General features: G+C 44.1%; 1 protein-coding gene across 1 annotated transcript; it reads right to left on the reverse strand.

Moving 5' to 3' along the window:
• Positions 1-2680: 2680 nt before the first annotated feature.
• SAP30 (Sin3A associated protein 30) lies at positions 2681-9743 on the reverse strand. Its single transcript, XM_081875495.1, has 4 exons — positions 8759-9743; positions 6448-6570; positions 4734-4832; positions 2681-2976 (listed from the first exon to the last, which is right to left on the reverse strand). The coding sequence occupies exons 1-4, from the start codon at positions 9095-9097 to the stop codon at positions 2854-2856; spliced, it is 684 nt and encodes a 227-aa protein (XP_081731621.1). The 5' UTR covers positions 9098-9743; the 3' UTR covers positions 2681-2853.
• Positions 9744-18012: the final 8269 nt, after the last annotated feature.

An 18012-nucleotide genomic window follows, 5' to 3' on the forward strand; every position in this document is an offset into this window, starting at 1 on the left:
GGCTATTATAGGAAGTCACCCCACCAAAAAGTTATGGTTACACTACATGTTCACTCATAAGCAAGTCCCTGTAAATTCAAGGGGACTTACTCCAGCGTGTGTATAGGATTTCAGCCTAACTTTGGTAATCTATTCCTTTTGGCAATGTTTCCGCACTATTCTGCTTCTGATCCAAAAGCATACAAAAGGGCAGGAAAAGGCTTATAGGTTTTTATCTCCCAGGTGCCTCTATGTGGGTTGTTGTAATCGGTATTCAGCCGTAAGGCAAAGATTTCACATGACAGCGAACACTACAGTACGACGTTTTTTATAACTACATGCAATTCAACCAGGGTTTCTAACTTTCTACAGCTTTGCCTTTTGTGTCAGTGGGATTCATTCCTAAATTCTAAGAAAATGTTATGTAACAGCACAATGTTGGAGAAACTCTTGGCCTTAACTGCTGGCCAAAAAACAAGATTTATACTCACAATCAGATGGTAGAAGATGACAGTGTTATAACTTCAGCCTCACAGCAATCCTATGCATACAGTCGTACCTTGGTTTTCAAACAGCTTAGCTCTCGAACGTTTTGGCTCCCAAACGCCACAAACCCAGAAGTGACTGTTCTGGTTGTCGAACTATTTTTGGAAGTCGAATGTCCAACGAGGCTTCCGATTGGCTGCAGGAGCTTCCTGTGGCCAATCAGAAGCCGCACTTTGGTTTCCGAACGTTTTGGAAGTCGAACGGACTTCTGGAATGGATTCCATCCGACTTCCAAGGTACAAATGTACTTTGCTGGAAACAAGCCCTACTTAACACAGTGGAACATATTACTGAGTAAACATGCATAGATTTGTGCTGCATTTAAAATAGAGATTTCGGTTGCTTTTCTAATCACAAATTCAAACCCAAGTTCTCAAACTGTCAAACACTGGTTGTGGTTTTCAATAAAACAGCATCTTTAGGTATCACTTACCTTTTGCAGGCTGCATCTTGTCTAAACTGGGAGTGACAAAACATCAAATGTGACTTTCAGTACAGGTGATGACCTTGAGAAGAGCAGGTGGTTTGAAGATAGCATGTAGGGTTGGGCTTACTCATATTGTGCACTGGCACAGAAGAGAGGAAAAGGATATGCTACACAGCAGGGCCCAAGACCAGGAAACAAGAGAGTACATTAGGCTGCACACTTGAAGATGCGTTTACAAAGACCCACTTCTACTGTATATCCAATTATCACAGTTAGTTTCTAGGACACCAATCACCTGTCATGGCTCTATCTAGAAGAAGCTTGAGCCCAGCTATTTAAACTGGCAACTGGGGCATCTGCAACCCAGATGCTGTATATACACCCCCTCATCCTAAACCGAAAAGCAGATCAACTTGGAAATTGCTCGTTGGACCCATGTGACAGTCCACCTATAGTGCTGAAAACCGCTGGACCATCTTCTGATAGTCCACAGTATTACAAACAGCAGATACAGTCACTTTTCACATCACAGCTGTTATATTTAGTAAGGCAAAAGGAGTGGTTTTTCTTTTCTACTACTGAAGTGCAGAAGTCAAACAGTGCAAAATACATTACTTAAGAAAGCAATACAAAACACTATTCCCCAGTGGGAATACTATACTGGCTACAAGCCACTGAGTCCTCTTTTTTTAAAGCTACTAAAATTTGTGGGAGTAATACACCACCAATGGTTTGTCAACTATAAACCCCCCCCCCCCAATAGAAGCACTATACCAGAGCTTTCAAAACTTTTCATGTTGGTGACACACTTTTAGACATGTATCATTTCGCGACATAGTAATTCAGTTTTGCCAGCAAACCGGAGGTTAAACTAACCCCTTTCCAGCCCTGGGAGCATTCGCGTGATACGCTAACATGTAACAACACAGTTTGGAAAGCTATGCACTAGACAATAAACAATTTTGCTGTTTATAACTGTGGTAGTTAATATGGAACTGCAACCAAACCTTCTTTGGGAAGTATGCAAGACTCAACAGCAAATATTGAGATTCATTTTGAACATCTTGCTAAACTGTGGATTATGTTACCATAGTTTAGAACCCAAACCATAGTTGGAGCTTCTAAACACACACATAGACAAACCTTGCCTTATAGTCAGTTGTCTGCTTTCATTTTTTCTGTTCTCAGCACTTACAAGTTTATTCTCCTCTTTTATGGCAAAGCAACCTTGGGCAGTAGAGCAACAACCATACCAAGAGGTTGTCAGTTCAGGCACTGTGTTAAAACCATCAAATAGCACAAATTATTGCTTTCAAACTCATTTCAAACCATAGTTTCTGTGTCTGGTTTGCCACCCTAACCATATGTCATGGTCTGCCAATTCAGACATCATATCAGCCCCTAAGAAATATTTCTGAACCATGGCTTGGCATGATTTTTGAACCAAACAAAAGATGACACTGAGAAGGAAAAAGCTTCAGAAAGTATGTTAAGAGCTGTGTTACACAAAGGTCTCTTAACGTATTATTCAAATATAACCACTTATCTTTGCAACTGAAGCACAAATTAATTCATCATGAAGCACGACCTTGACACCATTAGCTGTCTCCCTCCCAGCCCAGAAGAGATTTACAGGAGGGCATTCCACATTTCAGCTTATTTTTACAAACTGAAAAGCAATATACAGTAATAGCCTTATACACTTGCCAGACACCATACACATGAAGGTGCAGCAACACCAATAGTATTTATTTAAAATATTTTTACCATGGAAATATCATTTATGAGCAGTATTTTTCCCAAGAAAAATATCAGAATTCTCCATCTGAATACCAGTTACAAAGAAATCTTCAGCAAATCTAAAACAGTCTTTACACCTGCAGAGTTTCAAGTTTGCTTATTTAGTGAACACCACTGTCCATTTTTAGATCAGATTTGTTCTTATCGTTCTTCACAGAGTAGATGAAATAGGCCACAGTGTCTTTTTCATTCACCGGAATCGTCCGAAAATGACACCCAATTATCTGCAAGAAAAAATATATATCCTTGAACATAAGTAGGTATTGTGCAGATTATTTATGAAGAAAACACAGTAGAATCTAGCCTGGCTTTCAAACACAAGTTCTTAGAACTTGAGCATCAGAAGTTAATAGGTGGTGCCAATTGGCACACAAGGAACAAGACACCAGTATTGTATTAGAACATTTACATTTATCTTACACCGAATTAAAGAATTGTTGTCTCACTTTCTTTGTGGAAAAAACTCCCAGAAAAGTTTAGGAGTATCAGTGATAAAGCATTCTACCCTATTTTCCAAGGAATACAGAATGCTCTTCTTACATTCATCCAATGCAAAAACATATCATTTAACTAGTCAACCCTGCTTGGCAGGGGGTTGGACTCGATGGCCCTTGTGGTCTCTTCCAACTCTATGATTCTATGAACCCATGAGATGTTCTAAATCAGTTAACAACCTGCTGCCCTCCATATGTTTTGGACTACAACTTTCATTGGCCCTAACCAGAACAGTTACTGGTGTAAGTTGTAGACCAAAACATATGGAGGGCACCAGAGTGGTGAAGTCTGTCCTAAACTGGCCAAATACAGAGGCCAAAGCAGTGGTGGTAACTGGAAACTCTGGAGCCACTGGGAACTATTTCCATTTGTCCATTTCAGCAAAAAGCAACTGGAAGGAGCATAGCTCCAACTCACTGGATCCAACATTGTCTGGTCCCTAAACAGGGAGAGAGATATAGGTCTACCAAGCAAGACAAAATAGTCCATACAAAAAGGTAATGGTTGTTATTGAAAACTTGTTCAAGAGTTCAACATTTTGAAGTGTGGAAGAACAGTGGGCTACAAAATAGTAGTACTAGGACTGGGAATTTAATTATTCAAAAACAACCTAGAATAAAAACAGACAGTGAAGTAGCCAGGTCTGTAGATGATACCAAAATACTGAGAATGCTAAACCAAATGAAACATTCCAAAAGGATCTCTCCAAACTTCTGAAACACCCCTAAGAATCTCAAAAACAGTGTTGGCCTTAATAGCCACCCTCCATTGCTTTGTCTACATTACAACATCCAGTAATCATCTGGTAAGCAGTGAATTCCAGAAGTTGTTGCATAAAGAACTACCTGTCTGCCTTAAGCTGAAGGCTTCCTCTAGCTTTGTAGAATCTAAGATGACCCACACAATGCAACAAGCTCAAAAGAATCATTATCATACACTGTTCCACCACTGCAGCATACTCAGCTGACATTTTCGATTAGTTTTCCACTATGTCTGCAGGACCTCTTTCTTAGCTGGTTAAAGTCAATTCAGACCTCCACCAGCATTTATGTGAATTAGCGTTCTCTTATCTCAGGCACTTTGCAGCGATACCAAGTATCATCATTATGTTGCCCAGCCATCCAACTTGCAGGTATCCTTGAGGGTCCTTTACTACCTGCTTAGGGCTCTAGCATCCCAAATGATTTTGTTTCGTGTGCAATCTTGGTTACATCTCATGTACACAGTCCTGTGCATGTCTACTTAGAAGCAAATCCCACAAGATTTATTCCCATTTAAAATGTTCATAGGATTACAGCCTAACCCTGTCAGGAAGCTGCATAATCATCAGTATGAAAGTGTACCAAGGAAGCAATAGTCAGCAAAAAAGAAAGAAGAAAGTCATCAGAATGCAAGGATTTGAGAACTCTAGTTCAAAAGAGCCACATAATCTAGCACATTGTTTATTTCTTTTTACTAAAGTATAAATAAATGAAATTGCATGTACTTCAACAAGCTGTGCTTTGTTAAGTCCCGGTCTGGTCTGTAATTTGAAGTGCCTTTTGTATCTTCTTAGTGTGTTTACTTGCAACTGAAACAGATCAACCTGCAAGGGAATTACAAGATTCTGTTAACTCGAGGGCCATGTCAACAAGTTATTTTATAGTGCGCATGCTGAACAGAACTTTCTGGGCAATGTGCTTTCCCTTGGCCTCTTAAGTATATTGCATTACATGAAGCTTCTATGCCAGCAACAGCCACCACTTGGAACAGGCAGTGTCAGAAATCCTAAACTCTAAACATGGTAGATTAAATGTTTTGCATGTATATCTGAAGAGGCATCTCCACCCCCATCGTTCAACCTGGACACTGAGGTCCAGCACCAAGGGCCTTCTTGCGGTTCCATCACTGCGAGAAGTGAAGTTACAGTGAACCAGGCAGAGGGCCTTCTCGGTAGTGGTGCCCACCCTGAGGAATGCCCTCCCATCAGATGTCAAAGAAATAAACAACTATCCGAATTTTAGAAGACATCTGAAGGCAGCCCTGTTTAGGGAAGCTTTTAATGTTTGAAGTTTTATTCTGTTTTTAATGTTCTGTTGAAAGCCGCCCAGAGTGGCTGGGGAACCCAGCCAGATGGGCAGGGTAGAAATAAATTAGTAGTAAGGTAAAGGGGCCCCTGACCATTAGGTCCAGTCGCGGATGACTCTGGGGTTGCGGCGCTCATCTCGCTTTACTGGCCGAGGGAGCCGGCGTACAGCTTCTGGGTCATGTGGCCAGCATGACTAAGCCGCTTCTGGCGAACCAGAGCAGCACACGGAAACGCCGTTTACCTGCCCACCAGAGCGGTACCTATTTATCAAATTGCACCTTGATGTGCTTTCAAACTGCTAGGTTGGCAGGAGCAGGGACCGAGCAACGGGAGCTCACCCCGTCGCGGGGATTCGAACCGCTGACCTTCTTCTCAGCAAGTCCTAGGCTCTGTGGTTTAACCCACAGCACCACCCGCGTCCCTTTAGTAGTAGTAGTAGTAGCAGTAGTATAAAGCCCATGTTTCAATCCCCAGAAACTCCAGCTAAAGTACCTCAGCTAAAGTAGTAGGTGCTGGGAAAAGCCTGCTTCGAACATTGGATAGATGTTGTCAAAATTATTAACTAGATGGACTAATAGCCATTATGCAGTATTCAGCAGCTGCCTATGCAATGATCCACACTGCACGTTGAGGCAGTGGGAAAATGCAGAGACACATTGTGAAGCAGGCCGAGTAAGGAGCTTCACAGCAAACGAAACGGAACTTCAAACAGACAACTCTCTGACAAGTATTTTGTACAAATCATACACTGGGGCCATCTAGTGCACTAGCTTCCTCAACCTGGTGCCCACTTTAGTTGTTTTGAACTAAGTCCCATCAACCCCACACAGTACAACCAACGGTCAGGGAAGATGGAAGCTGCAGTCTAACATTTCTGGAGAACAGCAGACTGGAAATGACTGGTCTGTACCTTCATGCTCCCAACTTCTCCTTTTTTTAAAGAAAGGATGAGCTTCAATGTCAATACAATCAAGACACAATAAAGGAAACATACAAAACATGTGGGATTCAGTAATAAAAAATAATGTCTGTATCACCTAGCACTTAAAAAAAAACAACCAACAACATCATTTTGTATGGCCTCCACAAAACATTTGCCTACATGTAGATAATAGCAGGAATATTAATCTACCTCTGGAGCGTCCACATCTTGCACTGGAGAGTCACCATCATCATCGCTGCCTTTTCTCTTTCTTCTGTTTCGGACACTTTGAATTAAATTTTTGTGGAAATCACAGATATAAAGATGCCTTGCCTGAAAGTTTTTTAAAATAAAAAACAACAGGTTAACATTGGGCAGCAACAACATTCTCAAACTTCACAACTCACAAACTAAAGGACACCAGTGATTTTCAGTAAAGGAGTCAAGTGAAATTAGCCACAAACACATTCAAGGGTACCAAAAGCTGCCAGAGGAATCTTGTTACGTTAACAAGCTACTGCAGTGTTACCAGCTTGGCTCAGGAAATGCCTTTTACCACTATTTTATTCCCATTGGCTAAGTAAAAATACAGTTATCAGAAACTCAGTAAAGCCTTTTCACAAAAGTGGGCAGAATACAAGGATAGGAAAGTGACAAAAGTTACATCTTTTTTGTTACTTCTAATAAGATTTAGTATGTTAATGGATGTAAACACTATTTCCACCTTTCAAGAGTAGATTCTCTAGTCTATACAAACTTATGTTTCTTTGGATTGAAAACCCAAAATTTAGGATGCTGTGACTGAGTTAGCAGCTGCCAAGATTCAGGGCCAAAGGGGTCTTTTTAATTTAATACATCTGTAGACAAAAACTGTCTTTAAAAAAACAAACTAGAGAGTGTAAATGCCAACCTGAAGACACTTAACAGCATACATCTCAAACATATTTACTTAAGCCATTGCTTCCACTTGGGTTCACTACCTAGAAAGTGTGTTGAAACAGCATCCTAAAGCTGCAATCTTAAATATACTCAGTAGGGAGTAAATCCCCAAGGAACTATCAATAGATTTACAGTAAAAACCCTGCAGGATTGACTGAAAATCTACTAGGAACTACTTGGAAATATCGCTTTCATAATACAAACTGAGGAACACCTTCCCCCACCAACCCTTCAAGTTACCTCCTGGTATTATATTTGCAGTATGTTATTAGCAACCTTTATTTGCTGCCAGGCATCAACAATGCACTTTTAACTGAGTCGGTAAAATAAAGAGATTCAAAATACAGTACTTGTTCGTTCCAGTTAAAAAGCGCAAGCAGAGTGTTAGCCATGCAATAGGGAGCCATGAGCCGGCAGACATTTACTCCGCAGGTTAACGTGCTCCGACTTGAGGAATGTCTGTTGTACTAAATGGTTTTTTCTCTCTCCGCCTTTCCTTTAAACATGATGGAGGGAGTGAGGGTGGGGGAAGAATGAGGAAGACAAGTCGGACGACCAGCCTTCAGGGTTTCCTACGATTGCGGGTGTTTCGCCGAAAGAGAAAGGATTATAACGAGAGAGCCTGATGGCTGCCAAGGGGAAGACGACACAGTGGCAAAAGTAGGACGTGCAACACTGCAGCACGAGGCGGAGCAGCCAAGTACTGCCCTCTCTAGAGAAACAAACACTCCATGAAGCACACACGTACACACACACGACTGGTCCTGGGAGAAAGCGAAAGAGAACCGGGATTTCTTACGAAGAGACGTGCACACACGACCACTACGATTTGTAAAGGGGGTTGGGGAAGAAGCAAAAGCCAAACCGAAGGGGGGTGGGGAGAGGAGAGAGCAGCCACTTCCACCCGCACTTACAAAGACCAGTAGCCCAGCTTTTGCAACGTCAGCCACGCAGCCAACTATACAGCAAGGGCACACACAACAGAAACAGGGAGAAACCCACAACGGCCAGCCATTCAATGACGGGAGGCGGGGGAAAGAAAGCAGAGCAAAAAACAAATCCAACTGCCTTTTATTGCCTCCGTACTCCGGGTAAAGGGAGAGGGTGCTATAACAGCCTATCCACGCAAACACCTTTCATTGATTTCCTTCTTTCTTGTTAACTCACCCGGGGCCGGGAATGGATGGGCTGCAAGGGGAATGGGCAGGGAGATCGATGGCTATTAGCTGGGCTCCCCCTTCCAGGGCATTTCCCAGGGACTGAACGCCAGCCAGGTCGCCCAGTTACAAAGAGGCAAAAAGGCAAGGAATGCCGCGTAACACTGGGCTTCCCAAGGAAGACCATCTCGCCCATTCATTTCATTTCCCCCCCTCCTCGGCTCGCTTTTGTTTCCTCCTCCATCGCAGCGTGCGAGATCTGGGGGCTACTGATGTTTTCTGTGCTTGCAGCGGGGCTGGGGGAGAGCGAAATGAAATGAGGGAGAGCAGGCGGCGTCGAACTGCGACGCCTTCGGGTGGGATAAGGCAGGAGGCGACAAAGCCATCCCGGCAAAGGAAAGCGAGTGACCTGAGCCGGCACTTACGCTCTTGTCCAGCTCGATCTTCACCTTCTTCTGCGAGATGCTCTTCTGGATGCGCTTGCTGAAGCTGGCGTTGCCCGCGGCTCGGCTGCACCGCTCGCCTTCCTCCCGCAGGCAGCACAGCTGTCCCGCGCCGGGCCCCGCCGCGCCCGGAGGTCCGGCCGAGCCCGCCGCCGTGGCCGCAGCGGCGGACGAAGCAGCTCCTAGCCCGGCCGGCGGCTGCGGGAGGGGCGGCGGCGGCGGCAGGACTTCCACGGCGGCGGCGGCGTTGGCCACCACGGCCGGGACGGCGGCAGCTTCTCCCCCGCCGCGGGTCACTTCGTCGGGGCCGAAGCCGTTCATCGCCTACCTCCGCCCGGGCTGCGGGCTTTCTCCGGCGGCAGCCGATGCCTCGAAAGTAAAGTACAACTCAACGGGGCGGTGTTGCTGCTGCTGCTGCCCCCCGCCCCGCCGCGGACGCTCAGACGCCGCCTCCGTCGCTCCTTTTGTCAAGGAGCGGAGGGGAGGGAAGGCAGCAGCGGGCGAGGGCGCGAGAGCCACCCAGATCCCCTCCTTGCAGCCGCCCCTCGGGGTAGCGCCGAGGGAAGAGTAGGGGGCTTGAACCCCGCAGCTCCAACTCTTTGGAGAGGGGGCGGCAAGCAGAAAACGTCCGCTCCGCTGCCGTCCTCTGTTGGACACCGGGAGGGAGGGAGGAAAGCCACAAACACCCCTCCTCCCTGTGTGTGGAAAGACTGGACAGGACGAGGGAATCGCTTCCCTTCGAGCAGCGGGTCCCGCACTGCGCGCAGCCGCCCGCCCTCTCCGAGCAATCAAAGCGCTGGCCTCCCTCTCCTTCGGGCTACGGGCAGAGCAACTCCGCTTCCTTCCCTCTCATGTCATGTGCGGCGGACTTTTCAGCGGTTTCCCTGTTGCTACTGCAGCAGCAGCAGCAACCTGCCCTACTGTGTGCGCTAGGGGTGTTCTCCGCCCCCCTCCCCATTCCTGCTCCTTCTGCTCTTTTTACCCCCGCCTTCCACAGGCGCTCATGGGGGTTGTAGTTTTTCGGCACCGCTTTCGCTCAGGTCGCGGACGGGGCCAGAGACTACAGATCCCGAAATGCACCGCGGCGCAAAGCCCCCTCCGCCAGGGTTAAATATATTTACCAAAGCGAGCTAGGGAGCGAGCAGACGAATTTGCAAGCGTCTCCTCGCCTGGGCGCGCGCGCACCAACACAACAGGCCATTTTACTGGCTCGTAGCGAGGGAGATGCTTGCAAACTACGCACCAGAAAGGTCTTTCCGCTCGCCTTCCCCCAGCTCCGCCTTCTCTTAGAGGATGTGTGCAACGGGGAAAGAGTTAAAGCGTTTGTTAGCTTGGCTGCAAAAAAAGGAAGAAAGACGCAGTCCAAGGACGTATACGCAGCAAGCACCGCGTTCCTCCTTCCACAGCCGCGGACGTGAGGGGCGCATTAGTTACACAAGAGGCGGCGCTTTCAGTAACCCCCTCGCAGCCGTTAGCGCATTTGAAACGGATATGCTTCGGAAAAGTTGAAAATGGAGCAGCTTGCCTCGTGCTGCTGCAGCTCAAGCCGCAGTAATCTCTCCCATTTGCGTTCATGGAAGCCCCGGCGCAGCCGAATTTCCAGCTGCTGCCTTCCGGTGACAGTGCAAAGCCCAGCAACGCGGCGCGCCCGCCCCCTCCTCTCCACGGACACCTTTTGTAATCGTTACCAACAGCTCCTTGGGGCCTGCTGCATGTTTGAAAAGCACATTTAGAACCGTATTTGGGGAGGGAGCCTTTAGACTTCGGGCTGGGGGTCAATTTTAGGAAATTTCCCTCCCCACCTCATAGACATCCATTAGGGCAGACGCCTTGGTCACCACGTTCTCGCTTCGGAGAGAAACTCCTTTTGTGTTGTCACGTGTCCGGAGTTAAATACAAAACTCGGGCAGATAATCTCCCTGCAGTTAAAATGACGCTGCCTCCGAGATCGTCGTCATTTCGAGGGGGAGAGAAGTAGGCCTTGGATAAAAGCACTGAGGAGAGTTACACTTGAGACCAGGGAGATTTTAAGCGGCCGCGATTCTACAAAATCCTCTTTGTGAAAAATATTTGTGTGTACTCAAGTGGAATGACTGAAGAGGCTTCACAAAAAGAAGCAGAAAACCCTTATATCTGGACCAAAAGAGGGTGACTCATGATACAATGGAACCCCCAACAATGTTTCAATTTAAAATGAGAAGCAAAGCCCCGCTTCTGTACATACTGCATTTGCTACTTCAATCAGTAGACCCACTCAGATGTTCAGGCACCGGGGTTTCTCTCACTCTCTCTTCAAAAAACAACCACCACCAAACAGCAGCAACACATGCAGAGCACTGGGATTCATAGTGCTTTATTCCATGTCCTGAAAAAAGAAAATATAATGTACAATTGCTTATTTAAATGCAGGAATCTTTCACCCAACGTGTGACTTGAACCCACGGCCCTAAGAGTTTCATGCACTAGCAACTAAGCTATCCCTCAGGGTTGGCAATTGCAAAAAAGGCCTTGAAAACTTATCATTTACCATTTCTTTTCTTTAAGAGAAACTTGATGGTGTTATCCATTCTTATGAATCTGCATCTGATTCAACTCAATGCCTTCCTTATTCTCTGAGTTTCTAATATTTTTATTTCTCTTGGTAGGTTGCTTTGCTGGGGGTGAGCCCTGAAAAGTACAGTAATTAATAACTGCAATGAATAAATAATAAGGTGTTCAAGATGGTCATCCCTGCTCAATCTCTTCGCTGCGCAAAAGCAACTGAAAGCACTTCCAAAGGATGCAGTTCTTAGTACTTGGAATAAGGTTTTATTTGACTGAAGGAAGAATTCTGTACACTGTCCAATACAACAGCAGCAGCAGCAGCAGCAATGTTTACACAGGCAGTTGCCTGGAGACCTTCAGAAGGACATGAAAGAGAAATGAGGGGTGACATGCATAAATGACAACAACCCCCCACATACTGTACTAAATGTGTATAAGTTCCATGTCAAAAGCAGAAAGTTCAGCTAAAATGTAGGCAAAGCAATATCTAAGGACAAAGCAGCTGCATCCCAATATTCTGCAAGCATTACATACTTATTATATGTCTCTGCTTTTATCTGTTGGCATTGCATAGTGTGCTTTTTTGATTTTCTCCGTATAAAAGACACAGAACAGCTGAAAACTGGCTAGTTCACTTTCTGTCCAGATAACACCTCTCTTCAAGGATACTCTGGTGATAACATGCAGAGCCTTGAATTTTCATGTTCTGCCTATCCCATTCAATAAGAAAAAAGCATTACTATAATATATTTATTTATACTTTGCTTTTTTTCCCTGACAGGGACTCAAGACAGCTCATATATAAAAATGAGAACTGCTAAAAAAAATAAAAATAGAAAAAGCTATCATTTAAAAGTAATTAAACCTTTTATGGTGTATGGTATATACAGAAACAATGTACTGAAATGAACTCACTTGCAGGATTTGATTAAGACACAATTAACAAATATAAAATATAAATATGAGGGTAAAATGTTAAGAATATGTCAGTAAGGTAAATTTCAATACAGTGGGTTAAGTACTTAATTCGTTCCGGGGGTCCGTACTTAACCTGAAACTGTTCTTAACCTGAAGCACCACTTTAGCAAATGGGGCCTCCCGCTTCTGCTGTGCCGCTGGAGCCCGATTTCTCTTCTCATCCTGAAGCAAAGTTCATAATCTGAAGCACTATTTCTGGGTTAGCGGAGTATGTAACCTGAGGTACCACTGTATACAGTATAAGGTATAGAAAATGACATGCAGAAGAAATTAATAAGTGATAAACCAGAAAGGGAAGTTAGAGGAAACCGGGGGGGGGGCGAATAGAAATGTAAAATGCAATTTGTGTGTGTGTGTGTGTGTGTTTTATTTAGTAATGATTATGATAAATTTTGTTGGAAAAATTTAATAAAAATAATTTTTAAAAAAGTAATTAAATCTTGAAATAAGAAGAGCTATATACATATATAAAATCTATTAAAACCAAACAAATAATTACAATAGAAACAGCACGGCACCAGCCCTTTATTAAAACCAGTCTGTTCTCAAAAGCCTATTGGAACAAGAAAGTCTTCATCTGCCAGCAGGACAACAAGGAGGGAGCCAATCTGGCTTCTTTAGGGAGGGAGTTCCAAAGTCCGGGAGCAGCCACCAAGAAGGCCCTCTCTTGCATCCCTCCCAAGCATGACTGTGAGGATGCAGGACCAAAACAAGGGCCTCACCTGAAGATCTCAAAACCTGGGCAGGTTTATATGAGGGAATATGGTCTTTTGGATAGTGTGGACCTAAGCTGTGTAGGGCTTTATAGCTGATAACCAGCACGTTGAGTTGTTCCAGGAAAGAGACCAGTAGCCAGTGGAGCGAGTTGTATACCGATACTTCCTATAACCAGCTCCGCTCAATGATCTGGCTGCAGCTTTTGAGCCAGTTGACGTTTCTGAGCACTTTTCAAAGGCAGCCCCACGTAGAGTGCAATACAGTAATCCAAACAGGATGTAACTAAGGCAAGCATCACTGTGACCAAATCATACATCTCAAGAAATGGGCGTAGCTGACGCATGAGCTTTAACTGTGCAAATGCACTCCTGGGCACTGCAGAGACCTGGGCATCCATACTCAGGGCTGAGTCCAGGAGTATGCCCAAACTGTAAACCTGTGTCTTCAGCACAGGCTGAACGTCTATTCCCTGTTCCATCTTCCAAATGATCAAGAGCACCTCTGTCTTGTCTGGACTAAGTTTCAGTTTGCTCACTTGGCCCAATCCACACCATAAAAATATATTGACTGACTCTACCAAGGCCATCCTGCTCCTGGAATCCTGTGGACACAAAACTACCTGAGCTTGACTTGAATCAGTTTCTATAAATTCTAATTACTTATATTTATGAAGGAGAGAGAAAACCTAATCTGACGCCTCCTTACCCTCAAACCTGGGGAAGTCACACACTTCAAAAACTTAAGCACAATCTTACGTATGTTTACTCAGAAGTCCTGCTATGTGCACATCAGATTAAAGACATAGATACCATATATTTATATCTATATACAGCCATTGAAAGCCTACTTGCAAAACCTACAAATTCACTTCCAGGAAATTCCTATACTTCATCAGGGCTCCCCAGGGTATGTGGAATAAATTCCAAACTCAAGGAACAATCACTAAGAATATATCAAACCTCGGGTTAAGTACTTAATTTGTTCCGGAGGTCTGTACTTAACCTGAAACTGTTCTCAACCTGAAGCACCACTTTAACTAATGGGGCCTCCTGCTGCTGCTGCGCGAGCACGATTTCTGTTCTCATCCTGAAGCAAAGTTCTTAACCTGAAGCACTATTTCTGGGTTGGTGGAGTCTGTAACCTGAAAGGTATGTAACCTGAGGTACCACTGTACCTACCTCCCCATACTCATTTGACGGTGCCATATAGTTCATTAATGAACTAACTGAACAATCCTAACCATGTCTACTCAGAAGAAAGTTCTGCTGAATTCAGTGGGGCTTATTCACTGTAAGTGGAGTCAGGATTGTAGTTTAACTCATTTTTCTTCTGTGCATTGGCCTCAGGCCCATTTTACCCATTGAGGCTAGTGGTGTGGGGCGCCAGGTTCTGGAGGGCACCAGGCGAGAGTCCGGGGAACACTGAACGAGCGTGCTGAGTGAGCAAGGGTGCATGCGCCGCTCCCGCAGAGCGTCGGCTCGATTTTTTCCCTTTTAGCCTGCAGGCGCCGAATTCTGTGGGGTGCCAGAAGGCTAAAAGGGGGGAAACCGAGCCGATGCTTGGTGGGAGCGGTGCACGCACCTTCACTCGCTCAGTGTGCTGCCTGCCGTGGTCACCGTGGCCAGCTGAGCCAGGAGGCACAGCGTCCAGCCTATGCTTCTTCCTTGCTGGAGGAGCCACCCTCCAGCCACTGCCTGCTTCCTCCAGCCGTAAAAAAGGTCAACTGGGGGGTGGGGGGCGAAGGGATCTTTGCACCACGGCACCGGTGCAAAGACGGCTTAAGACGGCCCCGACTGGCCTTCTCAGCACCTGAGCTCTTCCTTCTTTCTCTGAATCTGAAGCAGAGATGGCCAGGCACTGTAATGACTACAGCTATGCCAAGTTAGTTTTGTGGCCTGGCTGTGCACAAATCCTCCTTGATGTAGGTTGGAAGCAGTCTGGCAGCAGTGTCAACCTACCTCTCCTCCAAACCAAGCAAAGGGAGAGGGGCATGTGCCCGGCAGGGGAGGAATGACAACTCAGTAAGAATTTGAAGGATGGGTGTAGACTGCCCAAGTTACATCCATAGCATCTGGTTGCAACACAAGCAACCCATGTTGGAGGCATACAGTAGTGCCTTTTAGAATTGGCACAAATGTTTCCCTGGAAACTCCAAACCAATGTCTGTGTTGGATCTGAAAGTCAATAAGAGTCAGTATACATCCTGGAACACATGCTTCCAAGAGTTTACTGTTGTCAGGAGGAATGCAAATATTTTCTTAACCAGCTGCTATATCTGAACAATTTTAAAGGGTTGTTAGTAATGCCATGTGCTGGTGGGAAAATAAAAACTTGCTGGATGTCACTCAAATGTTACTTTGCATTAGGAATACTAATTTTACAAAGGCTTTTAAATCATGCATTTGCCCATGCAAGAATTAAACTCATTGAGTGTTGTCTGTTTGGGGTGGGGTGGTTAACTCTAAAAGTTGTAGCCATAAGGTTGGAAATACAAATCAAATTGAAAGTAGATTCCATTGAAACAAATAAGTTTAGAAAGTTACATTTAGGATCAGAGTGCCAAACTGGAAGTTAAATTCAGAATGTCATTTCTTACCTCATTTCATGGCTATATTTTATAAGTGCTAAAACCCCCATTCCTGGCTGAGATGAAGCCTAAATATGTGTAACAGCATTTGCTTATGTTCATCCCTTGTTTATTCTGCTTTCCCTGTTTTCTACCCCAACCATCTGAAAGAGGAACATTCTTTAGCAACTTGTGCCCTGAAGCAGATCATTCTGTTACCATGAAGATTAATTCTTCTATATTCACTTTCCATATAACTCTTCTTCCAAAAGTTACTGTGCCAAATGTTGGCTAGCACTTTCTGCTGCAAAAGACAGATTCTTTCTGAATAGTTTACTGTCTTATTGTTACTCCAATCTTTCAGTGATGGCTTCAACTCTGCAGGGAAGGAAACCACAATATAAAGGCAGAATGAAACTATTTCGCTTAAGAAACTATCTGGCTTAATCCCAGTGCCAGGATATAAAGGGCAAGCCTGTTTCTTTAATCACAGCTCCAGGGCTGCTGTTTTGAAGTACAGCAAAGTAGAATACTTCTAAAAAAGAAGATCTGATGGGACTTCAAAAAGTTTTCTTCACACATAGCCTTTAAATGCCTAGTGGAAAGGTCTATTAAATATTACTTTTAAAATTTAGTAGTGAAGGACTTGAGGAGCATAGGAAATTTGAATGCTTATACTAATAGATATTATATTTAAAAAATCAAACTCATTAAAAAAAAATAAAAATCAAACTCATTTCATTATGTATCCTAGGCATGTTAAGACCCACTTGTGTTTAATTGGAGATATGCCAATTATATATATAAAGCATTGCAACCTTAACATGTTTTTCTTTATGCCAGTGGCAAATACCTTGACAAAACCTATTTGGTTAATTTGATGTAGAGTATGTTAGTTTATTTCTTTGCAAAATGCCCGTGCAATGCATAATTATATCGATTTATATGAAAATGCATATGCTACAATAAAACACATATTGCCTTTTGATTTTTTTTTAAGCAAGTACACTAGTATACTGGGGGGAGTTTAATTAATATGAAACACACACAACTTATATAATTATTTTTAAAAAATAATCCCTGAACGCCTCTTCTCCCTTCCCAGCTGCTTCTAGGAGAGGCTAATTGCTCAGCTGGACTTGATTGAGGGCGGGGGAGGCTGTACTTTATAATATAGTGCAGGATACATACACATTTTGGATAACATCTGTGAACACAGATTAAACACCTGGCACTGGAAATGCAGTGAGTGCAGAGTTAATGGGAGTGTGATCACAGAAGCTGAAAACAATAGTCAGAAACATGTGCTTCCCCTTGCCTCTTCCAAGCAGCCCACCAATCCTGGTTAACTTAAATGACAATACTCCAAAATATGGAATGCTCCTTTAAGGTCAGTTTTCTAACCAGAGTCTTAAATAACACACACCGTTTAAGATCTTGGTTAGTGAACTGATATTAAACAACCGTTTCCCATTTGGGAATGAACAACAATGCATCGTTGTTTTAGCAGTTTTCCGTGAGTTGAGGAAGAGGCAGCAAATGAAAATGCATGGGCCTAACCTAGAAACTTTAAAGGATTGTGGTCTAAAAAGTTGTTGCTAGGAAGTGTTGCATTCATGGATCATTTCCCACTCAGGGAACACAAATCATGGTTACTTGTTGAATTAGTTTCCCTTGTTCTGCTGTCTCATATTCTATAAAAGAACATTGATTTAAAAATATGTCAGGGTGGGGAATCCCCTTGAGACTTAATGTGTACACACCATACTGTAAAAGTACATTATTTCCCTCCTCAGGGAATTCTGGACACTGTAGTTTACAGAGCTACAGTTCCCAGCAACCTTTAACAAACTACATTGCCCCAAATTCTTTGAGGGAAAGGATGTGCTTTGAAGGTACAGTGGTACCTCGGGTTAAGTACTTAATTCGTTCCGGAGGTCCGTTCTTAACCTGAAACTGTTCTTAACCTGAAGCACCACTTTAGCTAATGGGGCCTCCTGCTGCCGCTGCGCTGCTGGAGCACGATTTCTGTTCTCATCCTGAAGCAAAGTTCTTAACCCGAGGTAATATTTCTGGGTTAGCGGAGTCTGTAACCTGAAGCGTATGTAACCTGAAGCGTATGTAACCTGAGGTACCACTGTATAGTGTGTATGGAAAGAGGAGGATAGTAGCCATGTGTGAGCGTAAGACATAGTAGTAAAACCCTTTCTCACCTTATGCACCTTAGTAAGGCCTTTCTGTGCAACCAGCATCAATACAAGCCCCAGTCCTACCACAGTAGCATAGTTTGCTTTTGTATGTAATGGATGAGAGAAATTGTCTGGTTGCTACCCCCTTTTAAAAGCCACTTAGATATGTACTGTACTCTAATAGATCAGCCATTAAAATTTTAAACAACCAACTAACAGTTTTAAAAATGCTGCTTCCTCTC

The sequence above is a fragment of the Podarcis erhardii genome, assembly GCF_964252035.2.
Source record: "Podarcis erhardii genome assembly, chromosome: 9".
NCBI lineage: Eukaryota > Metazoa > Chordata > Lepidosauria > Squamata > Lacertidae > Podarcis > Podarcis erhardii.

Excerpts from the sequence above, each read along its gene's own strand:
- SAP30 (XM_081875495.1), bottom strand. The coding sequence starts at position 9,097 with ATGAACGGCTTCGGCCCCGACGAAGTGACCCGCGGCGGGGGAGAAGCT. Across the intron at positions 4,833-6,447 it reads AAGATGTGGACGCTCCAGAG|GTTGATCTGTTTCAGTTGCA; the intron begins GTAGATTAATAT and ends ATTCCCTTGCAG. Across the intron at positions 2,977-4,733 it reads ACAAAGCACAGCTTGTTGAA|ATAATTGGGTGTCATTTTCG; the intron begins GTACATGCAATT and ends TTTTTCTTGCAG.